This window comes from Crocodylus siamensis, chromosome 15 (assembly GCF_052110815.1).
Source record: "Crocodylus siamensis isolate JL-2025a chromosome 15, ASM5211081v1, whole genome shotgun sequence".
Lineage (NCBI taxonomy): Eukaryota > Metazoa > Chordata > Crocodylia > Crocodylidae > Crocodylus > Crocodylus siamensis.
This window is the reverse complement of record NC_143409.1, coordinates 5795933-5819853: the sequence shown is the minus strand read 5'-3', so window position 1 is coordinate 5819853 and position 23921 is coordinate 5795933. Positions and strand designations below refer to the sequence as shown.

The 23921-nt window shown below is 50.5% G+C and overlaps 1 protein-coding gene across 4 annotated transcripts in view; it reads right to left on the bottom strand.

Annotated features, from left to right (window-relative positions):
• Positions 1-23921, bottom strand: part of IGDCC4 (immunoglobulin superfamily DCC subclass member 4) — a 151469-nt gene that overhangs the window by 23427 nt on the left and 104121 nt on the right. For 2 of the 4 annotated variants that reach the window (XM_090028751.1, XM_090028749.1), the window contains exons 5-15: positions 21956-22093; positions 18127-18282; positions 17245-17655; positions 16039-16203; positions 15371-15508; positions 13539-13712; positions 12711-12944; positions 4004-4111; positions 2554-2737; positions 1661-1788; positions 705-875 (exon numbers count right to left, since the gene is read on the bottom strand). In XM_090028751.1, coding sequence (XP_089884877.1) covers positions 705-875; positions 1661-1788; positions 2554-2737; positions 4004-4111; positions 12711-12944; positions 13539-13712; positions 15371-15508; positions 16039-16203; positions 17245-17655; positions 18127-18282; positions 21956-22093 — 2007 coding nt within the window. The remainder of the gene's footprint in view (positions 1-704; positions 876-1660; positions 1789-2553; positions 2738-4003; positions 4112-12710; positions 12945-13538; positions 13713-15370; positions 15509-16038; positions 16204-17244; positions 17656-18126; positions 18283-21955; positions 22094-23921) is intronic. The other 2 variants (XM_090028750.1, XM_090028753.1) reach the window with 2 other exon arrangements.

Below are 23921 nucleotides of genomic sequence, written 5' to 3'. Positions count from 1 at the left end.
GCTCCTGGCTTCTCTCTGCACTTTCCCCACAGCCTTTCCACCCACTGCTGCTCCTAGCATGTGCTCCGTCCGCACTGCCTTCAGGCCCCCACCCCCAAGCAGCACCCAGCAGATGGACACTGCCAACCCTGCTCTGCTCCGTCAGCAAGCCACCCATGGACACCCTGAGCTGGCTAATGTGCTAACAAGCCTCCCCCCAGGCCCTGCTTCCAAGCACATGTCCACATGCAGCACGGCTTGTAAAGGGCAGGGCTCTGGTCCAGAATCCTCCCTACCTGCCTCTTATCTCAGAGGCACAGCCCCATTGCTCAGGCAGCTGAAATCCCACCAGCTGCCTCTGCTTCTTTCCATCCCACTGCTATGATGCACAGAAAGCACAGTGCTGCAGGAAGGCTGGGAGACAGAGGCAGCCCCCCCACTTCTGGGGACTCCTCTTTCACCTGCCACGTCCTCACTCCTAGCACTCAAAGCTTCACACTCAGCTGTGGGTTCCCCATGGCCTCCTCTGTAGCTGGATTCCAGGCTGGCTCGGCCTCTCCTGTATGCTCCCAGCTCATTAGACTTCCCTCAGTCACCAGGATTCATGCCTTGGAAAGCAGAGACACTGAATCCCATGAGAAGGCAGAGAAAGGAGACAGGGTAAGGACAACCTGATCTGACACTTGGGTTGATTCGTGCTCGCCACTCTGCATTCCCCTCCTCACCTTCTCTCGTGAGCAGGGTCCACATGTCGTCAGGCTCTGTGTTGTTGGCATTATACAGGATGAGGTATTCCACAATGATGCCGTTGGGCTCGGCAGGCGGGCACCAGTGCACCTGTACAGCATAGGGGTTTATCGGATGCAACCGGAGGTCAGAGGGAGGTGTTGATGGCCCTGAGGAGACAAAGACAAAGGCTGCCCAAACGTACGCCAGGGAAACAGCAGCAGATGAGGTGAGAACTCAGCCCCAGAGGGATCATACTTTCAGGAGGCCTCGAGTTCGGTGCCACCCACTCATGCAAACATGTAAGAGCTGTTTGCAGGTGTGGACACAGCATCCACCTCAGTGGCCTCCACATGCGAGCCCTACGTGAACCTGGCTGGTGGCTGCCAACAGTGCGAGCACAGGGCTGAGAGGAAGGATATGCCATGTCCAGCTTATCTGTCTTGGCTGGCAATGAAGAGTAATAGGAAAACCCTGGCAAAATGGCACAGCTCTGTAACAGGTACAGAGCTAGAATACTGCCAAGCTCTTCTTACGCATGGTTTGCTCTTGGGAGAGGGCAAAGGATCCCGTTAATCCCATCCACCCTTCTTATTTTCACCTTCTCTGCCTCCCTCACGTCCCTGCTCCCATAACAATGGGCTCTCCACCCCAAGGGACTGGTTCAAACCCACCATCCAAAATGGGTTTCTGTAGAACAAGACTGTTTGTCCCCAGACCTAGCTCTCAGGCTCTGGTTACGCAGAAGAAAACTGAGGGTTAGCGAGCTCAAGCCAGACAAAGGCCTGAGCATTTCATGACACGAACAAAAGGCCTGTTTTCACATGCACTCTCAGAATAAAAAGCATCACAAGCTGGGAACACACGTGGAGGGCAAGCGAGGGGAGATGAGGTGGGCCACGCTGCATTCAGCTCAGTGCCTGGGGGAATGTTTTGGCCACACTGTGATACTTACTGTCTGGAAGAGTGAACCGCTCAACAACGCTGCCAAATGGCCCATCAATCCCAACTCCATTAGACTGCACTGCAAACTCATACTTGGTGTAGGGTTTTAGCCCGCTGATGAGGATACCTTCGTCAGAGCTGCCGAGAAATACATGTGCACAGGGCAGGTTAAATGAGGATGGGACCAGTCCTGCTGCATCAGAGCCTCACCAACAGCACAAGAGTCATAAAAGATGCGGGTGAATTAGGGTAGGTCAAACCCACAGGTCAAACCCATGACTTCATCACTAGTCTCATTCTAGTTAGGGTCTTGTTTAAAGCCCCAGCTCCTGGAGTCATGTGAGACTCTCAGCTTTAAAAAAAAAAAAAAGTAAATTTCTAGCCTTCGTGGATGACTGGCTTGCACTGGAAAGCTTGAAAACTTAACCCCATTAAAGACTCAGAATCCTCATTTAAAGGCAAATATTTAAAAAAAAAGAAAAGGAGGGGGGAAGTTTAATTAAAATTTTAAACCAGAACCAAATTGGTGTGGGGGAGGAAAGGAAGCATTTTTGAATATTTGGCACTGGCAATATTGCAATGGGCTTTCTTGTCAGTGCAGAGGTGCGGAAACTAGACTGCAGCACACAGAGTAGCCTGGGCCCTGGGGTCAAGACAGAGTCTGTGTTTGTCCATGCCACACCTCTGCGGTTAAGGTAGTGGACATTTCTTCATCGCAGAAGGCCACCCACCACGGACTGGCCGTCTTGACATGGGACTCAGCCACAGCCACAAGTCAGAAACCCACGTTTCCTGAGCATCAGCCAAGCCACTGAGCTCCTCAGCCATCTCCCCAGCTGCTCATGTTTTATATCCCACCTGGATGGCATTCTCCAGGCCAGGTCTTTACCATCACACTTTTACCTTGTGTAGTATGTGACAAGAGAAGCATTTTTTAGCCCCCAAGGGCTGAAGCGCACGGTGTAGTTGACAATCTTGACTGTTGTAAAATCTGGCTTCTTCCACCTTAGCCAAATTGAGGTTGAGCTGTTGGACTCTGCATAGACCTGGACTGGGGGCAGCGGAGGGCCCTTCTGAACTGGAGGGTCTGTGGGATATGTAGGAAGAGGGAAAACATGCACACGTATAAATGCCACAGGAGGGGAATGGCCAGCTACCACCGATGCAAGGAGAGAAAGGAGGGCCCAGTGGTGGGGGTGTGAGCCTGGGGCTAGGAAGACCCAGGTTCAAATTCTGTGCTCTGTCACAGACTTTGTGCTTGACCTCGGCCAAGATACCTAACCTCCCCAAACCACAATCCCCATCTGTCAAACAGGAAGAGGAAGTCATAGCACTTCTCTGCCTTGGGTGGGAGTTGAGATGTTTATTCAGGTATACATGGGGTTATGTATTAAAGGCGGTGAGGGGCTCAAAATTGCCACAAATAGATAGAATAAGCTTTAAGGATTCCACAAATGACCCGGTTAACACCACTAAGCAAAACAAGCAATGAAAACAAATTTCGCATTCATCTCAGTCTCTCTAGCAATGACTGACTGTGCTGAGCCAAGCTCTTGCTGTTTGCTATTGCATGCAAGGGAAAAATTATTGCATTTGCAACATTTTTATGGTACAGAGATCTGAGTGCAGAGATCAAAATAGGCCCCGCTGAAGGGCTGACTCGCTTGACCAGGCCAAGGGCAGGTGGGAAAATAGCCGGCTAAAGAGATGAACTGACTGCCCTAGAGATGAATAGCTCAGGTATCGAGAGCCCAGTCCTGCATCCTTCTGCTGCTCTGTGACAGCATTTACTTTCCTTCCCTTAATATCGCCTTGACGAATGCTGTTTTCACATTACCTTCCAAGCCTTTACGAAATAAAGGGTGGATCCAAGACTGACCCGGGGACTCCAACAAAAGCCGGCTTGGTCTGTCTAGCAATGACTGACTCAGCGAGAAAGACGTTGAAAGGGGACAGTAGGAAAAGCTGTCTGAATTCAGAGCACCAAACCCACAGCATCAGGGACTGGGAGCTTGTCCGCAGCTTCCACCTCAAGAGACTCTCTCATATAATTTACAGTGAAAAATTAATTTTGAGCCTGACAGCAAAGACCCCTCAAGTCTTATGTGCCTGCGAGGGGTTTCCAAGAGACACACTACAGTGACCTGCCTCCAAATTCTGACAGGGTCTCGTGGGTAATAATTAGGCTAGCCCCCAGTGCTGGGATCACGACCCTTGTTTCTCTCACGTCCATCTCCATTGCTTTCATCCCTTTGAGAACCGCAGGCAGAGCGGGACAGAGGTGACCGTATGGGCAGAAAGCAGCTGCTGAAATAACTAAGCAGTACCTCAAAGTCTCACAGCTGTTTCTTACCCGCTGCTGTGATGGGTGCCTTCTCTGTTTTGCCCTTCCACACTGCTGCGTAGCCATCTTCATGCTTAGTGAATGCCACCAACTTCACCTCATAAAGTCTCCCAGGAGCTGCAGAAATCAACAAGGTTTTCATCATACAAAAAGAAAATCTCTTGGCAGAAGTTGATCATGCTCCAGGACATCAACAGATTTTAAAATCCCTGGGTTCCCTCCTTAGGTTTATAGGGTTTCAAGTTTAAGCACTGGCTAATCTGTCTGCCCTGCAATGTGCTGTCAGCCCTTATAGAGGTGAAGAAACCAAAGCCATCAGCAGCAAGGTGACTTGCCCTGGGTCACAGATGGATCGGTGGCAGAGCACTCCAGATGTTCTGGACCCCCCCAATCTTGGGCCCTTGCATTTAGCTACTGGAATACCCTCACGTGGCATAAAAACCCCATTGTATCAACTTCCTGTGTGGCAAGAGGACAGTGCTTAAAATGTTTCAAGAGATGCTTGTGTTCATCTGGACTGGGATTCTCTTGAGAAAGTTGGAATAATCCTGGGAAAATCCATCTGGTTGCTGACCCTGAGTTATTCACTCATATACTTTATCTCACATACTTTCCACAGCAACGTAGGCTCTGACTTCAGACTAACTGCCTAGGTGCAGTGCTGGTGAGCACTAAGTAATCCCAAAGACTGAGCATACTACCAAAAAAAAACCCTCTCAAGTTCCCCTCTCTCTCTCACGCACGCGCAGCAGTACGGATGCCGCCCATCCAAGATAAACATACGCCCTGTACTGAGTTTATCCATGTGCATTAATAACATCCCGGAAAATCTAGAAAAGAGAGGGGGCCCTGTTCTCAAAGTCCCTCTCATTTGAGTGCCAGCCTGGTGGAGGAATCCGTCTCAAGGCAATTCACGGCCTTGCTGTCTCAGCGACGTGAGCTCTCGCCCCCACCCCCAGGCATAGTTCTGATCAGAAAGAGACCTCGTACCATCATAGAGGGAATAAGATGAGATTACGGAGCCACATCTGGTAGTTAGCTGCATGTCCAAAACTTCTACTGCAGTCAGGAAAGGATTCAGGTGCCCAGGAAATTACCAAATCAGGCCAAAGCATTTCTCCTGTGCAGACAATGACCCTGAGTTTTCAACAGCCAAGCAAACTACCGTGCCATACACACAAAACCCATCACAGCAGCAGCAGGAGCCTGTCCCCTTGCCAGGCAGAATCACCACCACAACATGGGGCATTTTTGGAAGGAACTCGCCACCTCGGTGCCAATGGCCACGCTTCCACTGGCCCACGAGAGAGAGCTGGGCTCACAGAGCCCACCAGCGGCAGCGTCTGTCCTGCATTACAGACTGCAGCAGATGCCAAGCACAGCTCCGGTACACCAAAAGGCTGCTTCACAGCTGGCTTGCCCCTTTCCTCTCGTCTTTCACAAACTCAGGCACTCTCCTGCCATGTTGGGGTACACTGGAGTCCACCTTGTATAGAGTCATTTATTTGAAGAAAGATGCAAAGTTTTTAAATGGAGACCAGCAGGCGATTATCTTCCCGGATACCCCATCCCTTGTTGAGAGATGCGGTAAAAGCCGCCCGCAGTCGCCTTGGTTCCCTCAGCTGCGCTGAGTTGATGAAGTTTGTTAATTAGGGATGTGCCCATTCATTCCCTGCCCTGATGGATCACCAGCTCCCTTGCCAAGACAATGCAAGCCGCACAAAGGATTCTTATTTATGCCCGTTTTATTATTACTGCTCCAATTATACTCCCAGGCCTTAATGGTGCCAATTACCCTGAGGGTGTTGGAAAGGCTCTGCTGCTTCACAGCACATGTTCACATCCTGAATATAAAAACATTTCATCCACATTTTTCTCGCTGAAAGGATCCCATAAGCAAACACGGTTTTGTTTGCCTCAAAGGCAGCACCGGAAGAAAGGGAACTGGCTGACCCGTATTCCTGCCCTCTCTGACCAAAGGGCAATTTCTGAAATGTGCCGAGACAGAGGGCCGTGGAAGATGGACGACAGAAGGGCTGGGTCCTCGGGCTCAGTGAAACATGACTGATTCACAGCCCTTCTTCCCCAGGGTGCCTGTGCAGAGTGCCATGAAGAGCACTGTTTTCTCCGCTTCACATCCCAGGAAGGCCACACGGGAAACAGATAAGCCATGAGGGAGATCTAGATGTCCCAGGACACAATCTGCCTTGGAAGAGCCTGGATGATGGTGGGAAGGAAAGGACAAGTCTTCTCAAGTCAGAACAGGCTCTAATACCTAACTAGAGGGATAAGGATGTTGTCTCTAAATATCACAGGCAAGACTGAACAAAAATAGGAGCTTAAAGTTGAGGTTCTTGATCTTAAAAATGTGGCCAAATTGTCAAAAGTACTAAGCAGCTCCCACTGGCATCTGGAGTACAGTACAATCGGACCTAGACAGGTTACGGGGCGGGCGGATGAGAACAGGATGGGATTCAACACTGACAAGCGCAAGGTGCTGCACCTGGGGAGGAACAACCACAACCAAACCTACAGGCTGGGGAACTCCCTTCTCGGCAGGGCAGAGGCAGAAAAGGATCTTGGAGTCGTCATTGATGCCAAGATGAACATGGGCCGGCAGTGTGGGGATGCAGTCAGGAAGGCCAACCGCACCTTGTCCTGCATCCGCAGATGCATCTTGAGCAGGGCCAGGGAGGTGATCCTCCCCCTCTATGCGGCACTGGTCAGGCCGCAGCTGGAGGACTGCGTCCAGTTCTGGGCGCCGCACTGCAGGAGGGACGTGGACAGCATGGAGAGGGTCCAGAGGAGGCCACTCGCATGATCGGGGGCAGCAGGGCAGGCCTTATGAGGAGAGGCTATGGGACCTGAACCTGTTCAGCCTCCACAAGAGAAGGCTGAGAGGGGATCTTGTGGCCTGTTACAAACTAGTCCGAGGGGACCATCAGGCACTGGGGGGTCCCTGTTCCCCCGAGCACCGCCAGGAGTGACCAGGAATAACAGTCACAAGCTGGCAGAGGGGAGATTCAGACTAGACATCAGGAGGCGCGACTTCACGGTCAGGGCGGCTAGGATCTGGAAACAACTTCCAAGAGAAGTGGTGCAGGCTTCTACCCTGGGGGGCTTTAAGAGGAGGTTAGATGAACACCTTGCCAGGGTCATTTGACCCCAGTCCTCTTTCCTGCCATGGCAGGGGGTCAGACTAGATGATCTACTCAGGTCCCTTCCGACCCTAGAAACTATGAATACTGCCAACAAGGAGCATGCCCCATATCAAATGGCACTGGAAACTAAGACCATGCTAAGCAGGAACATCTCATCACCGAAGCCTTTGGAAAATCAGGCTCTGCAGCCTGAGCCCTTGCCTCCCCCTTGCTTATACTGCAAGGCCAGATGTTTGCGCTCCTGCAGCATGCAGCCTGGTCATTTCATCAAACTATCAAGACTCTCTACTGGAACTCGGAGGCCACGTGAACACGGATCTTTTCCTCACTTCCATCACACGCGTGATTAAATGTAATCAGAACAATCTAGTCCATATAATTCCAAACGGGCAATCGGGATGATTGCGTAATCTATCCAATATGCTAACTACAGCATTGCATCCATTTTCAAGGGGATTAATTTGGGCGCTAACTCTACCACTTTCCCCTACACCAAGAAATACCTGACTTCACTGAGATGACTCCCAGAGGAAGGTGCTACTTATTAGTTATAAATATGGACAGCAAAATTAGGTCGTTAGTGGTTATTTTCTTTTAAATCGGAGCCCAGATTGCTGCATCCTTGTCATTAATTATTAATTATTGGAGTAAGACTAAGGACATATCTCCAAGTCATTGAGAGAGTTCTTGGAGTGCTACTTCTCTCAGGGTCAAGCCTTTGTCTAGATTTAGGGAAGCTATGTCTGGATTAATGCTGTATTAAAACTTTTTCATGAATGAGTCTCCCACCCTGTAATGGACTTTCCAGATTGGCTACAATGGACAGCCATTAAGGACTGTACTCCAGCCACACAATGGGCATGCTATGGTTATTAGCTGAAGGCCAGAACTGGAGGAAGCTGCAGTAGCTCTCTTATTGCAGACGGCTGGATGATGGAAAGTTGCCCAAGGCAGGACAAAAGAGCTCAGTTTTAAAAGGGAGGCTTATTAACAGGGAGAATCCTCACAAAGGCATGTAGGAATCACTGGGCAGGAGAGAGGAGGTGACGGACAGGCTGTCATGAAAGGGAGGTCCCAGTCTGACTATTAGCAGCAGCTCTATAAGCTGTACTGAAGAGATCCATCCCAGAGGATCCTGACTTGGGTCCAAAGAATACCGCGGAGTAGCAAGGAAATAAAGATAAGAAAATGTGGGCAGGATTTAATGCTTTTGTTTAGGTCTGTTGGACCAACACTTTCGAGTAAAGAGCAATGGTGTGTTCAGACACTCTGTGCAAAGCCCAGCTGCATGCCTCTAGCTTATACCTGCCACATGCTCCTGGAGGATTCAACCGCAGCCCAAAAGCCCCCGTCTCTGGACTCCAAAGAGCATTTCAGTTATGGGGGAAACTGAGGTGGCAACACCATTCCTTAAGGACCCACTCACAAGGGTCTGCACCTTGCAAGTACGCCGGGAGGCCCCAAGATAGAGGCAGCACCTGGACCCCGGTTGCACTCCAGAGGCACAAAGCTTGCAGCAGAGTCAGAAGCTGTTCCCTGCGAAGCGAGCGTCCTGGATCTGCAGCAAACGGCAGAATTACACAGACAACAAGGAGCTTTTTCTATTTCCTACACACGGAGTTTTCCAACCCCCTCACTTCCCACTGCTCCTTACCCAAACCCAGTCTCTCCAGCTGCTCATGTGACCCGTACTCACTCACAGGTGAGCACCTACTCACATGAACAGTCCTCTGGAAATCAATGACTACTCATCTGAGTAGGCACTTGCCAACATAAGGGTTGTACAACATAGTCTCAGATTAGACATATACTTAAGGTTGCATTTGGAGATGTGATTTATACCCATGCTAGCTCTCTGGTAACTAGCACAGGTCATGAGAAAGCTGTATTGGCAAAACTTCAGGCTGGGTTGTACAAGCCTGCCAGGAGTCCTGGGAGACACCCCAAAGTGTGTCCCCAAACCAAAGACAAAACTACTACACCTTCACACACTGGTGGCTGGCCAAGGTGGCTCAAGGGCACCCGTGTGTGCTGCCTTCACCCCTCCCCTTACAGTGAAGATATGCCCTTCCTCCAAATCACAATGGGCTTTTGCCTCTTGTTTCTCACTCCCAGAAGCTTTTGCCTTCTCAGCATACAACCGGCCCATCCAGACCCTTCCTCTCCCAAGGATGTGGGAGCAATCAGGCAATGTCGGGAGAAGGGAGAATAAACAAAATGAGAACATCTCCAGTGGGAAGAAATCCGAGACTGTTCACAACGCAAGGATAGTTAACGCACATCAACCAAATCATAAGGAAACCATCAAGACTTGATTGATGCCCAAATTTAAGGAAGTAATTACGGAGGAACAAGCAGTCTTCTGAGTATTGGCATGCCAGAGCATTTGGAACCAATTCAGATAATTCCCGAGTCCCTATTAACCAGCCTGCTGGTGGTAAGGACAGCACATGATAATATTCACATGCGGTTTCCTCAGTGTAATAATTACAGCTCTAAATTCTCCAGTAACTTGTAACTGTTAACACCCTTCAAATGCTACTAGGAGGCCCAGCCATCACGTGACTCAAGAAACAGACTCAGAGATGTCACAAGCTGTCTTTCTGTGCGTTGAAGGTCAAGGCATCCACAAGCAACCTGCGGCAAGGTGAGATGTGTACAGCAGGCCAGTGGGGGAAACGCTTGGACCGCTGTTCCAACAGCGTGGCTTGGTCGATAAAGCAAAGTTCGGTGTGACGGGGAACAGCCCCTTGGCTGGGGAAAGTCGACCTACCTGCTGCAACTCTTGGTGGAGCAACACCAACCCGCACTAGCTGGGATCTGTCCCCTAGACTCCCCTCTGCAGATTAACCAACTCGTTACCGGATGCGACTACTACAAGAAAGATGCATGAGACACGGAAGGAAAGGACTCTGAACAGGAGACACCCATTTTAAAAAAAAAATGCATCTGGCACGAGTGACTTCTTCCCCCAGTTCTTATTAATTGACTGATTAACTAATTACTGTGCATGGGCCTTGCTAGAGTACAGATTAATACAACCACTGGTCAGTGCATACCCCACCCATACAGAGACCTGACTAACGGCATGAACGATTGTAGGTCCCAGTGCATACACAACTAGTCAAACCACATATGACATGCATAGAAGTGCTGGGAAAGTAGCTCATTAGTCTGAGGAGCCTCAGAAGCCAACAGATAGAAAATGACTTGATAAGATGAGTACAGAACACCCCAACAGAGATCAGAGTGACCTGGCAGCCAGGTGCTGCACTAAATACAAAGGGACCAGAGAACTCTTCATACTTTGTACTGGGCTTAGGGGTGATGTTCATGCTTGTACCACGTCTGCAAATAGCCTGGCTAGCACCATGGACCAACTGGTCATAGATGTTGGTGTCTATGTAGACATTATATCTGGCCAAGATTTTGACACTACAAACCGAAGTTGTGACCTTTTTTCAGGAACAAAGAGATTGTCAGGGGCACTGCATCACGGACCATCTCCTGACAGCACGTGTACAGGCTGTCCAAAGTGAAGGAGCCCAATGTGACCAGAACCACCTAGCCCACAAGCAGCACTGGGAATCAGAGAGCAACACTGATGGAGTTTGCCCCAACAACTCTGATGACTCCCTGGATATCTACACTGTGGCCAGATGCTCTATGGTGAGCCCTTTGTAGTATACCCATGCAAGCCTCTTAGCTAAAATTTTTGTGGATCAAATTGTAGATTTTATCCCTTCTGTGCTTGGAACTGGTTCTCCAGCTATGAGCATTTATCTGTTCTGCCTCAGTTTCCCCTTTCTGTAAAACAGGGAGAGCTCTGGTTGGGATTAATTAGCGTCTATATCTTTACTAGGGCAGGCCTCTCAGGTGTATCCTTAATTTATACACAGGCTTGAATACACAGGCATGTGTCAGGCATGGTTCTGAACTCAATTTTTAGATAAGGCCACCCATACAGACACTACACCATTCTGACACTAGATTTCATTAGAGGTGCACCAATATATCAGTCACAAATCAGATCGGCACCAATAAAAGGAAAACTGACACTAAAGCCATTGGCTTTTTTTGCCTGGTGTAGCCAATAATGTCACCAGTAAATGCCACATGCATGCGTGCAGCCACAGCATGCACACGGCCAGGAATACAGCCAGGCAGCTTGAAAAGCAGCATCAGGCCAATAAGTCTGTGGAGGGGAAGAAGCATGGGGGGAGGGGCACGGGAGAAGAAGATCAAGGCCCTGACAGTGAGGGAGGGAGTGGGGCAGGGGCTGCCCAGCCATGGCACTGAATGTGACCCCGGGGCCAGGAGCAGAAAGAAGCCATGGGCATGTGCCCCACCAGGATTTATATGCAGGGTGAGGGTGGGCTGCCTGCTGGGGACCCAGGGCCAGGGGTGGGGGGGCTGGGGCTGTGCTCGGGGCAGGTGGCAGCAGCAGCTGGCATTGGGAGGGGTGGCTATAGCCTACCAAGCTCCCCCTAGCGCAGCCCTGGCTTGGGGCTCTCCACTCTGCTGCCTTTCCCTTGAGAGCCCTGCACTGCGGGGAAGGCAGGTGATGCGTGGCCAGCACAGGGCTCCCAAGGGAATGGCAGCAAAGCAGGGTGCCCTGAGCAGGGGCAGCGCTAGGGGGAGCTTGGGAGTGGGGGCGACCCAAAAATTACCCATAGCGCCCCCCTCCCAGCGATGCCACTGCTGCCTGCCTTGAGCCCAGCCCTGGCCCAGCCCTGCTGCCGGGAGGAGGCTGGTGCTGTCCCTGGCCCCGAGCCCACAGCAGGCAGCCTACCCTCACCCCGCGCACAAATCTGGGAGGGCACATGCTCCCCATGCCTCCCCTGGGGGCACGCACAGTGGCAGGGAGCTGCCCCCAGTCCTGCACCTCACCTTTTAAGCCCCCCGGATGAGCTGTGGCTCCATCCCACTCCTAGCCCCGGGGGGACACTCAACACCCTGGCTGGACAGCCCCTGCCCCAGGCCCACTCCCTCCCTCACCGTGGGGGCCTCAATCTGTCCCCAACACCCCTTTCCCCCACAGATTTACCAGCAGGACACTGCTCTCCAAGCTGCCCAGATCAGCTATTTGTCGATATGGCTGGTTAATAATTGGCAATCAGTATCAGCCAAGAAAATCTTTATCAATGCACCCTTAGATTTACTCCTTAGTTAAACAATAAACTTCTACTATACTAATATTCAGGAGTCTCGGTATTTAAGTTCTGCCAAAGCCTCCATTTCAGAAACCTCCCTTTTAGAACTAAGTTAGCACTTGGGAGAATGGTGGTAGCTGCTCTTACAAAGAGCTGAAAGGAAGATTCACTTCTGCCCACAAATTTCTTGGAATATAACCCTGCACTAAACCATTGGTGGGAGAAGCTATACAACTCATGCATATTTAGCAGACTCAGTAGTATACAGCAATATATGTATGAAGGCATCACCAACAAATAGCCATGAGCCTTCTTAGCAGTTCTGAACTATGACTTCTTTACCATAAGAGATGGATAGTATGAAACAAATGCACACTGGTAGAGAAAACTTAACCAGCTAACCTAGTCGAGTTAATTCATACTGCTTCACTTTCTTCTTTAGCTTTATGGGCCCTACATCCCAGCTCTCATCTTCAGCGCCGTCTGAGGGGCTTTCATCACTGGCTTCCTCCATTCCCACTTCTCGGTAGTACAGTTTGTAGCCCGATATCTGGGCATGGTTGGCTGGGGGTTGCCACGTTATCAGGAGGGACTCCATCCTTGCTCGCACTTTTAACTCAGTCGGGGCAAATGGAACTAGAAGAACAATGGGAAAGAGAGCATGTTTCAAAACTCATTAGCAGGTCCTTGCATGCTGAGGGGCAGTTTTCTTTCCACGTCTGATAGGCGGGCACAGTTATGAGTCTATCACTACACTGGCCTACACCTCCATAGCAAGGGACCATGACAGCAGAGACTTGGTACTATGGTGGAAGCTGACAGGGCAAGTTTGACCTTCCGTAATTGGAGCTAGCTTCAGCTCAGTCTTTAACACTGCCCATGCACTGGCTTTTGATTCAGCTTTGCATGTTGGTTTGGTTACCCAGGCATTTTTGATGGGCCTTTGCAGTCTTGAGCAATCTAAGGAGTGTCTGAGGTATAAAGTATCACCAAGCTATCCAGTAGCTTGAGGACAAGGGAAAAACATATTGGTTCCCTATAACAGGGAGCTACAGGTAGGGCTCTAGTGCAATAGGGATTCCATACTAGATCACCCTAGTGTCACCACAACCTAGCTAGCCTTGGTCAGGCCACCTGTCCACTTTCCAGTTAGGGTATCAGGATGTTGCCTTCCCACCCTCGCATCACAGATGAGAGAAAGGAGCCATACCAAGCATACAAGCACCTTACCGTGCGTCTGGTTGTCCCTGTCAGGAGTGCGATGCTGCGTCCACTCCGAGGGGGCCCCATAGCCCATGCTCGTGCTGGCTGCTATGCGCACTTTGTAGACTTTATTGGGATAGAGTGAGTAAAGGGTGATTTGTGTCTCATTTGCACCAACTTCAATGGAGGAGATCTGATCTGCTGGGGCCAAGGGGACACCAGTTAGATGTCTCCATCCCAGGCAGGGTGAAATTTGCCCCTGTGAAAATGGCCAGCAGCTCAAGGTCTGTGAAAGAGGTTTGGGCAAGGTGAGAGACTTCTGTGTGCTGTGGCTTTCTTCCCAGGGCCAATCTCCCTCAACATCTCCTGATCTGACCCGATCAGGAAATGTGCCCAAACTCTCAAACCTGCAGTCCATGGCCCCCTTCCTGCCCTCATTCGGAGTGACATTCAAAACTAAAAGACTCCCCTCTACCCCACCAACATTCAGTTTGGACAGAGCTGAAACCATGAAACAGTGGGAGGCGGTCAGAAATCTCACAAGAACAGTCAACAGGTGAAAATTCCCACTGCTCAAGATGGCAGACAACTCATGAGCATTCAAGATAGCAGTCAACTTGTGAGAGCAGCTAACGTCTGTGGCCATCATCTCATATTTCAGTGCCTTCCTAACTGCATCCAAGCATTAGCCTTGATTCAACCTCAAATTTGAACCAAGCACCTCAGCCCTGATTCCAGCCTAAACCTCATCCCAACCCAGATCTGAACACTGCCTTCTCATCCTGTCGTGGGACATAGGTGTTTTCAGTGGAGCAGTCTGAGACTTGCAGCAAAGCTACCACAACCAGCCTAGCTCGTGATGCAAAGAGCCTCGATGGTAAATGCAATGGCCATATTTAAATGCTTGAGCTTTGAGGAGTTCTGGCACAGATGTTTAACACTAAGCTGCCAAACATGCCGCCTGTGCTGCATGCGCTTCCAAAGGGTTGCAGTGAATATCAGGTGCTGGGCAGGCATTTTTGGGTGCTGGGTAGGAAAAATAAAAACAACAAGAACCAAGTGTCTTGGTGCAGAACACGAACACCAATCACAGACGTGGGAAGGTAGCTGATACTTTGCCACATGCTCCGACCCCTACTTGGCAGGAAGCACGTACCCTGGTGTGGAGAGGCTGCAGCACTGGCACAGTGTTGGAACTGCAGCACTAGACAGTGTTGGAAGCTAGCACAGACAGAACCAAAATAATTCATTGCATACAGCATAGAAAAGCTTTCCTGGCCCCGCTGAAAGCTTATGGTTTTGCTTAACGATATCAATAAAACCAGGCAAAGCCCAAACTTGGAAACTGCGATGTCCGTAGTATGCTAGGATCTTTGTTTATATTTTACCATGATGGTCTGTTCTATTAGAATTGCTTTTCAGGTTAATCAAATCCACCTGCCCTATAAATATGAAACTCCTTTCAAAATACAGATAGTGCCAAGGACAGTCGAACGCTGTCACTCCACGTGGGTTGCATTAGACTGCACCAAAGGAAAATCTCAGTCCAGTTACCCAGGAGGTTATATCCACAGACAAAGCAACAGTATTTCTCAGCAGACAAAGGCCAAAAACAGAACAGGATATAGGAACAAATCTGCTGTTTAATCCTTTCAAGGTGAAGTTTGAGGCCTTTTGGTAGGAAGGACAGGGGCACCTACACTGCTGTATGCCTATCAGGGCAGAAAGAGGACTCCAATCCCTGTGTTTCAACCCTGGAGCCTTCTCCCAACACTATGTTTACATATGATGCACTCTGGAGAACTGCAGTGCAAGCTACATACTCCAAGCTCTGCTTCTCAGGTAAACTGTAGGCTTACCTTCCTTGAGGGTGCAGTAGTCAATTTTGTATTTCATGATCCTGCCATTGCTCAGCTCAGCCGGAAGGGGCAGCCAGGTGACTCTGATGTCGGCAGGGGTTGTGCTCAACAAGGAGAGCTGAGGGGCTGCACTAGGCACTGGGAGAGAGGCAACAAAAAGAGATGAGACTTCTCCACAGTCCGAAAGCAACAGCAAACAGCTACTTCCATACATGTGACTGGAGATTAGCTGTAATTTGGAGCCTACACATCTATACACTGGCACCGGCTCTCATTTCTCTTGCTGTCCCACTCCTCCAGTCATGAGAACCCTGGTTGTTCTCTATCATACACTACCATAACTGCTGATAACTTGCTGTTGACAAGGATGCTAACCCTGGGCTCCTCGCTGGTTCAGTGCCAGAGGACAGGGTGTGTGTCTGGGAAAAGACAGATGATATACCCCCTGCATGGGCTGCCCTTATAACCTAGGGACCGCAATGGCACCTACACTGCTCTACTGCATGACATTCACAGACAGTGACCAGACTGCTCAGGCAGTATGCCTGGATTTCAGAGAGCTGAAGACAGCATCCCCCATTGCCCATCTCCCTGTCTGTGGAACGTAACCATTTCAGGACAGGCAGAAGTGGGTTTCAGGGACGCCAGCCTAGGCCTGCTCAACACACCATCCTCCAGTGTCTGAACAATGATGGGTGTGGATGTCCGACTCGCTCCCAGCTGGGAGTAAGCGACCACATAGAAGACGTAGTTGGTGCTGGGCTCCAGGTCTTTGACTTGCAGCTCCGTGGTGTCGTTGTTGACAGCAAACTGATACTCCACATTATCTGTTCCTAGGGACAGAAGTCAGAGTGCTCAGCAGTGCAGCGAGCAGCCAGGCAGTCACCAGCGACCTCCCTCCAAATCCCTTCTCCCATGGCCTCTTCGACATAGTTACTGCTTAGCCCTTCCCTTCCCCCTGCCAGCCTCCCCCAGGGTCTGTCACGCATCACTGCCCAATGATGATCAGACTTCACTCTCCAGGCGGGGATTATCAGCCAAGCCCTAACTCTACCTCCACGCATTTAAATGTTACTCATGTAGCCATGGTACAGCCTTCTGAGTGTGCTCAGAAGGGCAGGTGTGGCTGCACAGACTGATCTGCCTAAGGACCAAAGTGCCTCTTTGGTAGCTATACAGGGATGCACACCAAGCACAGACATGCAAAGGAGCCAAGCCTTAGGGAGCCAAGCCTCTGATTCACATCATAACTCCACATGCCTAACCTTACACATCCAACTTGGATCATTTTAGCCAGTGGCTCCAGACACAAAGAACAACTCTGAAATTTTATACAGTTACTGAAGGAAAACATCATGGTAGAAGTAATAAACATGGCCTCTAAAATCTGCTAGGTGGAAGAATGATCGAAGGGCACTCCCCTGCCCAATATGGGTGCAGAGTAACTAACAGGTGCCACGCACTGCACGTGCACAAGTGGTTATGCAAAGCTAAAGAAGATCTCTGGTCCTTTGGTGCCAATAATGGCAAGCACAGCCATGCTGGATGAACTGAGGCTGGACTACTCTGAAACCCCTCCGACACACCAGACAGCACTAATCTGCGTGGGATGGTGATGATGTTTCAATAGGCACTATTTTTCTGGAGGGGTGTTGCAAAGCCCAGGCTTCTGCTACCTGAACTATCTTAAGCTAAACACACCTCATTCCCCCCACACTCCTGGCTGAAGGATGAGATAAGCAACAACCAACAGGCACTTTTGCTTCTGTAGCCCCAGCCACACTTTCTCCTGCCCCTTGAAGGGCCCGTCCTACCTAGCCCAAAAGGAATACAAAGCCTTCGTATCCCTTCCCCTGCACATAGACAGCATGTACCTGCAGCCTTCTGGTAATGCAAGGAGAAGCCAATAATTTGCTCGCTGTGGTATTCTGGGCGCTCCCAAGACACCAAGACTGTCGTGCTGGTCAGGGAGACTGCGGACACTCTCTTGGGAGCACTGGGCAACCCCTCCCGCACGATGACTGAGAGCTTGGCTGTGGCACAGGCCAGGCCCAGGCTGTTTTCCGCCACACACTGATAGTAGCCAGCATCCTCCAGCCCAATCTGGTTGATCACGAGGCTGCCGCTGCTCTGGATTTTCACACGTCCATTGGACTGGAGAGCCTCCCCATTCTTCAGCCAGTGAAGGGCAGGGGCTGGCTCCCCTTCTGCTTTGCAGACAAACCTGGCAGTGCTGGCGCGGGTGCGAGAGATGGTTTCAGGGGCCTGGGAGATGCTGGGTGGAGCTGGAAGAAGAGTAAGGAGAGAAATCTGTAAGAGAAAAAGCAACACAGATCCCTGTCTTGCTGCTCCAAGCCAAGCCTCATTCTATCTCTGGTCCCAAGCAAACTCTAATTTAGATTACATCAACAAAAAAAAAGAAAATCCAAAATCTGTATCGACTCATATGCTCACAGCTGGGTTTCCCCAGCGGCCTCTGTCATATTGAAAGTTAATTGCTGATACCCATTTTCACAGGGGAACTTGGCAAGGGGGGAAAAAAAAAGACTTTAACAAGGAAAGAAAAAATGTAAAGGTATTATGCTGTTGAGAAATCTTCCCTAAACCAGACAGTAATTCATTCTGATTACGTCCCCTCTCAGAAACAGCAGGGGCTGTGAGCATCCTCTCCCAGGGAGCTCCTGAACACAACTCCAGGCCATTGGCAATTACCCGGAGTCACATTTGTGTCCAAAATGTTTCTTCTCACCACTCACCAAGGACCCGGAGCTCAGCGGCCGCCGTAACAAATTGTCTGGTCTGGGGTTTGTTGGCACGACAGACGTACACGCCGGAGTGGTGGGGCTGGGTGTGAGGAATCAGAAGGTTGGTCCGTCCCAGCACGATCACGTCGGTGGAGATGGGCTTTCCATCTGCAGAGGAAATGTGTGGCAAACACCAGGGTTACATCAGAGATGAGGTGAGTTTTGAGTCTGTCTTCCATCACGGCCTTTCCACCTGGTTTTGGCCATGTCACTTGGTCTCTGCGCCTTCACCCCCTATGCTTTATCTTGGCTATTTAGGCTCTGCGGAAGGAACTTTCCTCCCATTAAAGGGCTGTCCAGCCTGGGCCCGTTCAGGGTGGCAGGGTCATGAATTTTCCTGGTTTTCACCCACTTCTCTGCTCTCCCCATTCTGGAAGAGATAAGAACCAGCCGGGCAAACCATAGTGCTGCAGATTTTAGGGGCATTCACTTCCTTGGTTGTTGTGAAAGATGCACTTCTCTGCCTGCTTGTGTACCACGGCTGAGCCAGCTGGTTGACCAGGTTCACCTCAGCCTAGGAGCACATGGGCTACATGCCAATGCCTTCTGCACTCCTGTCATTGCCTCTGCTCAGTCCATCCAGCACAGCTTGGTGCTCTCTGCTCTCCATGGAGAGGCAGGTATCAGCAAGGGACCAGCAGCCTTGATGAGCTACAGAGAGAAGACAGGAACAGTGCAGAGACTACCGCAGAGCCAAGTGAGGGCTTGTTGTTAAAGGAGAGACAAAACCTCTGACCTGGACCCAAAGGACATCCCCTTCTCCACCACCATATGAAGGATCTGGCCAATAACAGGCTGAAGCCAGCTTTGGGATAATTGAGGATGCAATGAATTGTGGGGTAATTGAGGATGCAATGAATTTTGCCAACTCTCCTCATTAAACTAGGCCCAGCTCTCAGCTGTTCCACACTGCTGGGACAGAAGAAGGGAAAAGATGGCTCTGACCCCAGACTCCAGGCTGGTCTGGAGCCAAAAGAGGCACTGAAGTGATTGAAAATGATCTCTGTCCCTATGCCAACTGCACTGCTGTCTGGCAGGCTTCCTCCTGGCCCTCAAAGTGCCACTGCCACAAAGTGGGCAAGAGCTGGTGATGTGGAGCCATCTGTGCCTTTGGGGGAGTCCTCAAGGAGTTTCCTGTTTGCTTTGTGCCACGAGGGAACTGAAGGCAGTGCTGGGAGCTCAAAGCCATGAGATCAGTGCCAGGGCTTTATTTAGGTGTTGTGAATAACCTGCAGGTTCTGGGCATGGGTTGGGATGGCAGGCTCTTGGGCTCATCTCATCCCTGCTGTTCGCACCTCTGCACTTGTAACACCCCCTCCCTGCTGAAAGGCGAACCTTCATCCTCTCTTCCCGGTTACCACTCTGGTGGTGCTGGCCTTTTGCAGAGCAGAGGCTGAAAGCCCTTCCTTGCTCTGCACCCCGGCCTGGCTGCATTCAGTCAGGATCAAGGCACAGGCTCCCTGAGCTCAAGGGGAGCTCCCTGTGCCTCTACGCAGGGCTCTGGGGATTGCAGTGCTACTCACTGTACAGTCAGCAGGGCATGTGGCTGCAAGTTCATGCCCTTGGCAGGACTGGCACCATGGCAGCATGAACTATGCCATTGAGCACGGTCCCAAGCCAGTCAGGACCTCTGCTGCATTATCGTCATGTTTTAGCTTTGTTGCTTAGCCAAGGGGCCACAAACTGAACCTCTACAGAGGGCTGGCCTCTGTCAAAGCCAACGGAGGCCTACGTGGATGGCCTCATGGTTGAGTAACGCTGCATCCAAATGACTGCACAGACGTTCTGCACGCGCAGGCCTCGCACACATAGGCCTTGCTGAAAGGCTAAATTCAGGCCAGGTTGTAGTGCCCTCCAGCGGGCAGCCTGCAATAGGAAGCTCCTAGATGGGGTCCACACAGCACTTTACTTTGGAGGGAGTCCACAGCACTACTGAGTGCCAGTGCCGATTAGCCTGCTTCCTTGCTGCTTACCCTACCTAAAGCAACACAGAGATGACTGCACTGCTTCTGGGTTAAGAAAGCGTTAAGACTGATGTTGTAGTTGTGACGGTCCAGGAATTATGTGAGAGGCAAAGTTAGATATGCTTTCAAATGCAAGGTGTTCTTCCTTAGGTCTGAGGAGAAAAGCAACAACCGAGCCCTCTCTAACCTCACTAGCTTCATGCTAGCACCTTTCAATAGCAAGCTTGGGAACAAAAATTCCTAAACTGCCTGGACACTAGGAACTAAAGACTTCACACTGACCCTGGTTAATGGCACATTGCAACATACGGGATTCCACAATTCTTCCCATGCAGGAAAGGTGATAACGACCCTCCTTCCCATTGATGCATCTTGATCTCCCAGTAATCAGCTTAGTTCTTCTGCTAATTGTTTGTCTGCTACCCCCAGGAATTTCCCCCCTCCTCCAAATTGCAGGGCTCTACCAAGTACTTCTTACTACAGCTTGTCATTGTGCTTGCTTTTCTCCCTGGACCTGAAGAAGAATGTCTCACATTCAAAAGCTTGTCTAATTCTGTCCCAACTACGCAAAAATGTATTGATCATATAAAAGAATACCACCCTAAGAAACCTTTGCCTCTGGGCTACAAGGCAGCCTCTGCCTGGAGTAATGCAGCACTTTTAAGTGCTTCCCAAGGGAAGATCTGGGAAGCTCCGTGTATGGACATGGCCCCGGCTGCACAGAAGAGATGTTATAATCCGGCCACCAGATGACACCCCAGGACTCAGCACCAATCCTGGAGGAACCGGCAACTCAGCGACGCAGACATCGCTCCCTCCGGAGCATAGCAATGAATACTTTAGGAAACATGGGAAAGCTGGGTACAGCTAATTATGTCTTCAATATATAGGATGAAAGGCAAGCATTTCTGCCTGAATGATTTAACCGCCCTGCTTTGAATTTGCAACGCTGGGTCCTGTGAGCTGCTTCTTATTTTTGCAGGGTGGCTACAAACGCCAAAAAAAAAAAAAAATCGCCTGTTAAGGCTAGTAACACACTGGATTGCTCCTGAGACAAAGGCTTTCATCCTGGGATTCTGCAGATTTACAAGCCCACAGTCCCTAAGTACCTGTGAAGCACCATAACAACCCTGCACCCCATATCTGAGCTAATTGGAGAGAGACTGCAAACGGCCCAAGTCAACTGTCTCCAGTGCTTCTGAAACACCTAACACAGCCCCTCTGATAGTGGCAGCCTGTTCCTGCATGTACATCACCAGTACATCTGCACGCACTTAAAAATACTGTTGCTCAGACTCAACCCCCACTGAGTCGGCCAAACTAGCATGCCCATAATGGGGATTTTATTTTTATTTTTTTTATAGGAGGCTCTTAAATGTTGAAAAGATATTTCTCATGCTGGGCGAGCGGGCGAGGTAACACAGGTTATTTTTGCAAAGCAACAGCTGCCACGATGGAATTCCCACTAACCTTCTGGAACCGCTACAAGAGAAGCGCTGGGAAGCCGAGTGCCGTGTGCTGACCTTCAAAAGCTTGGACTCGTGCAATATGACCATGACCAATTTAGATCAAAAGGCATCCAGTAACCAGAATTGCGTATACTTTACAGATCAAACGGCTACAAAATAAACGGCGAGCTTTGTAGCACTGCAGACTTAATTAGGGATCCCCGCCTCAGAAAAGATACTCGAGCTGCCTCAGCTATGGCCCCCATGTTGGGCACCCACATACCTTTTCCTTTTTAATGGATTTTAAAAATAAAAGGGTCCGTAGGTTCCTCTTGACATCAAAAGGCTCCTTGGCTTTGTTTCACATACCCTGGCGTATCCAAGAGACGAATGGCGTGGGGTCGGCGGAAGCCATACACTCCATCACCGCGCTCTCGCCAGCTACCACAGTGGTGTTCTCGGGGGCAGCGACGATGGTGACATCAGCAGGAAACAGTGGCTGAGAATCTAACCAAGGAAGAGGATTAAAAAAAAGATCTTTTTAAAGCAGCACAAACCACATTTCATTTGTACCCCGACTTTCCTTACCTCTGCTGCCAGGACAATGCACCGCGGCAAACAGGCTGCTCTTTCCTGCACATCAGGGCGGCTCAGCCCTCAGCCCAAAGGCCAGATCCAGCTGGTGGAACTGCGTCATCCTGCCCACGGGGCTTCTCTAGGGTCCAGAAATGCAGTGGTGGGGAAGCAAAGGCAGTGCTTGCTGCCACTCTCCTGCTGCCAACTTGCTGGACCCGAGGGGAGCCCCACAGGCCAAAGCATGACCTCCATGCCAGGGGCAGCAGACGGTTGGATTTAATAGGCGGAGGGAGTGCAAAGCCAGATTGGGGTGGCAGGCAGGAGGATTGGGGCAATGCAAAGCTGGATCCAAAAGGTGGGTGGCACAGGGCCTGAGTGGCTTGGCTTACAGCCAGATCAGGCAGCACAGGCCTGGATCAGGGCATGCAGCTGGAGCAGAACAGCAAGGGGGCATGCCCAAGGCCCGACCCCATGCCATTCATCCAGACCCTGGGGCCACAGCTTGGGCGCCACTGCTCCACATAAGTTACACACTTGGTTTATGCTTGCATTTCACTCCACTTAGCCTGGCCATTTTCACCTTGGATTCTGCAGGCTTTCAATCCCCTGGCCCCCGGGCACTGATGCCATACTGTGGGGTTTGCAACAGCTGTACAAGTCTGCAGTGGAACAAGACCTTGGTTCAGGTGAGCATTTCAGCAGAGACCTGGCCTGCATCACATGCCCTCAAGCTGAACACCCCGACTGTTATGGCAGCTCAGCTCTTCATCTGGCTTTCTGCCCCTGGATGCATGTGAACAAATCCCATCGCGTGCACAGAGCCCTCCAGAGGCGGGGGGGGGTCCTGTGTCAGCCCCATCTTCCATCCCCAAAGCTCAGAGGAAGGAGCAGAAAGTTTGGAGTCCGGATTCTTTCCGAGCCAAACCAGATAGTGGGAGCTGCCTGAACTCAAGGGATTTCCACCGAGACAGTCAGCTCTGGGTGGGCTCCATTTCTCCATTCATCAAATTTCTCTTCACTTCTACGACTTGCTTTTTAATTGAACAACATTCCGCTTAATTCATTCCTTAAAAGTATTAAATTCAGGACAAGCTCTGCTTGCCCCTGCCCCTTTTAACATAAAGGACATCTTCCAGAGGCAGTAATCCCAGTGGCTAATCCGTGCAGAATGAACACTTGTACTCTTCCCTAGATCGCACAGCAAAGCCAGCAGAGCTGGATGTCACTATGGCACAAAAGAAAGCTTCTGCTGATGGAATTTGTGTCATTCACAGGTAAGTCAATGGAGAAAAATCCTCTGCCCTCATTTACCACATCTCCAGCAGGAGGCTCTGGTGAGGCAGCTATGCCAGCATAGCTGTAGCAGCAGCAGCCTCACGATGTAGGCAAGGCCCAAGAACAGCTAGTCAGCCATCAACACCGATGCTAATAGATCCCACTTATTAAAATGACAGAAGGGAGCAAGCTATTTTGACTGGGGGGTAAAGACGCATCTTAGTGTCCACAGGAAAGGGCTCACTTTGTTACATACCTGATGCACTGCAGAATGCCCACAGTAATATTACGACCTGGGACGTGCATACAGCCTGTTCCATCAGGAGGTCTCTAGGAGCTAGGTATGTATTCTCCCCATCTGAGGCCCATCCCTGCCATCCCAAGTTCCCCCTTGAGTGGGGAACCAGATGACAGGATAAGAGGCAAAGCCAACCATCTACAGAGGGGGTTTAATGGGGGAACTCCTGGCTCCTATTCCTGCTGC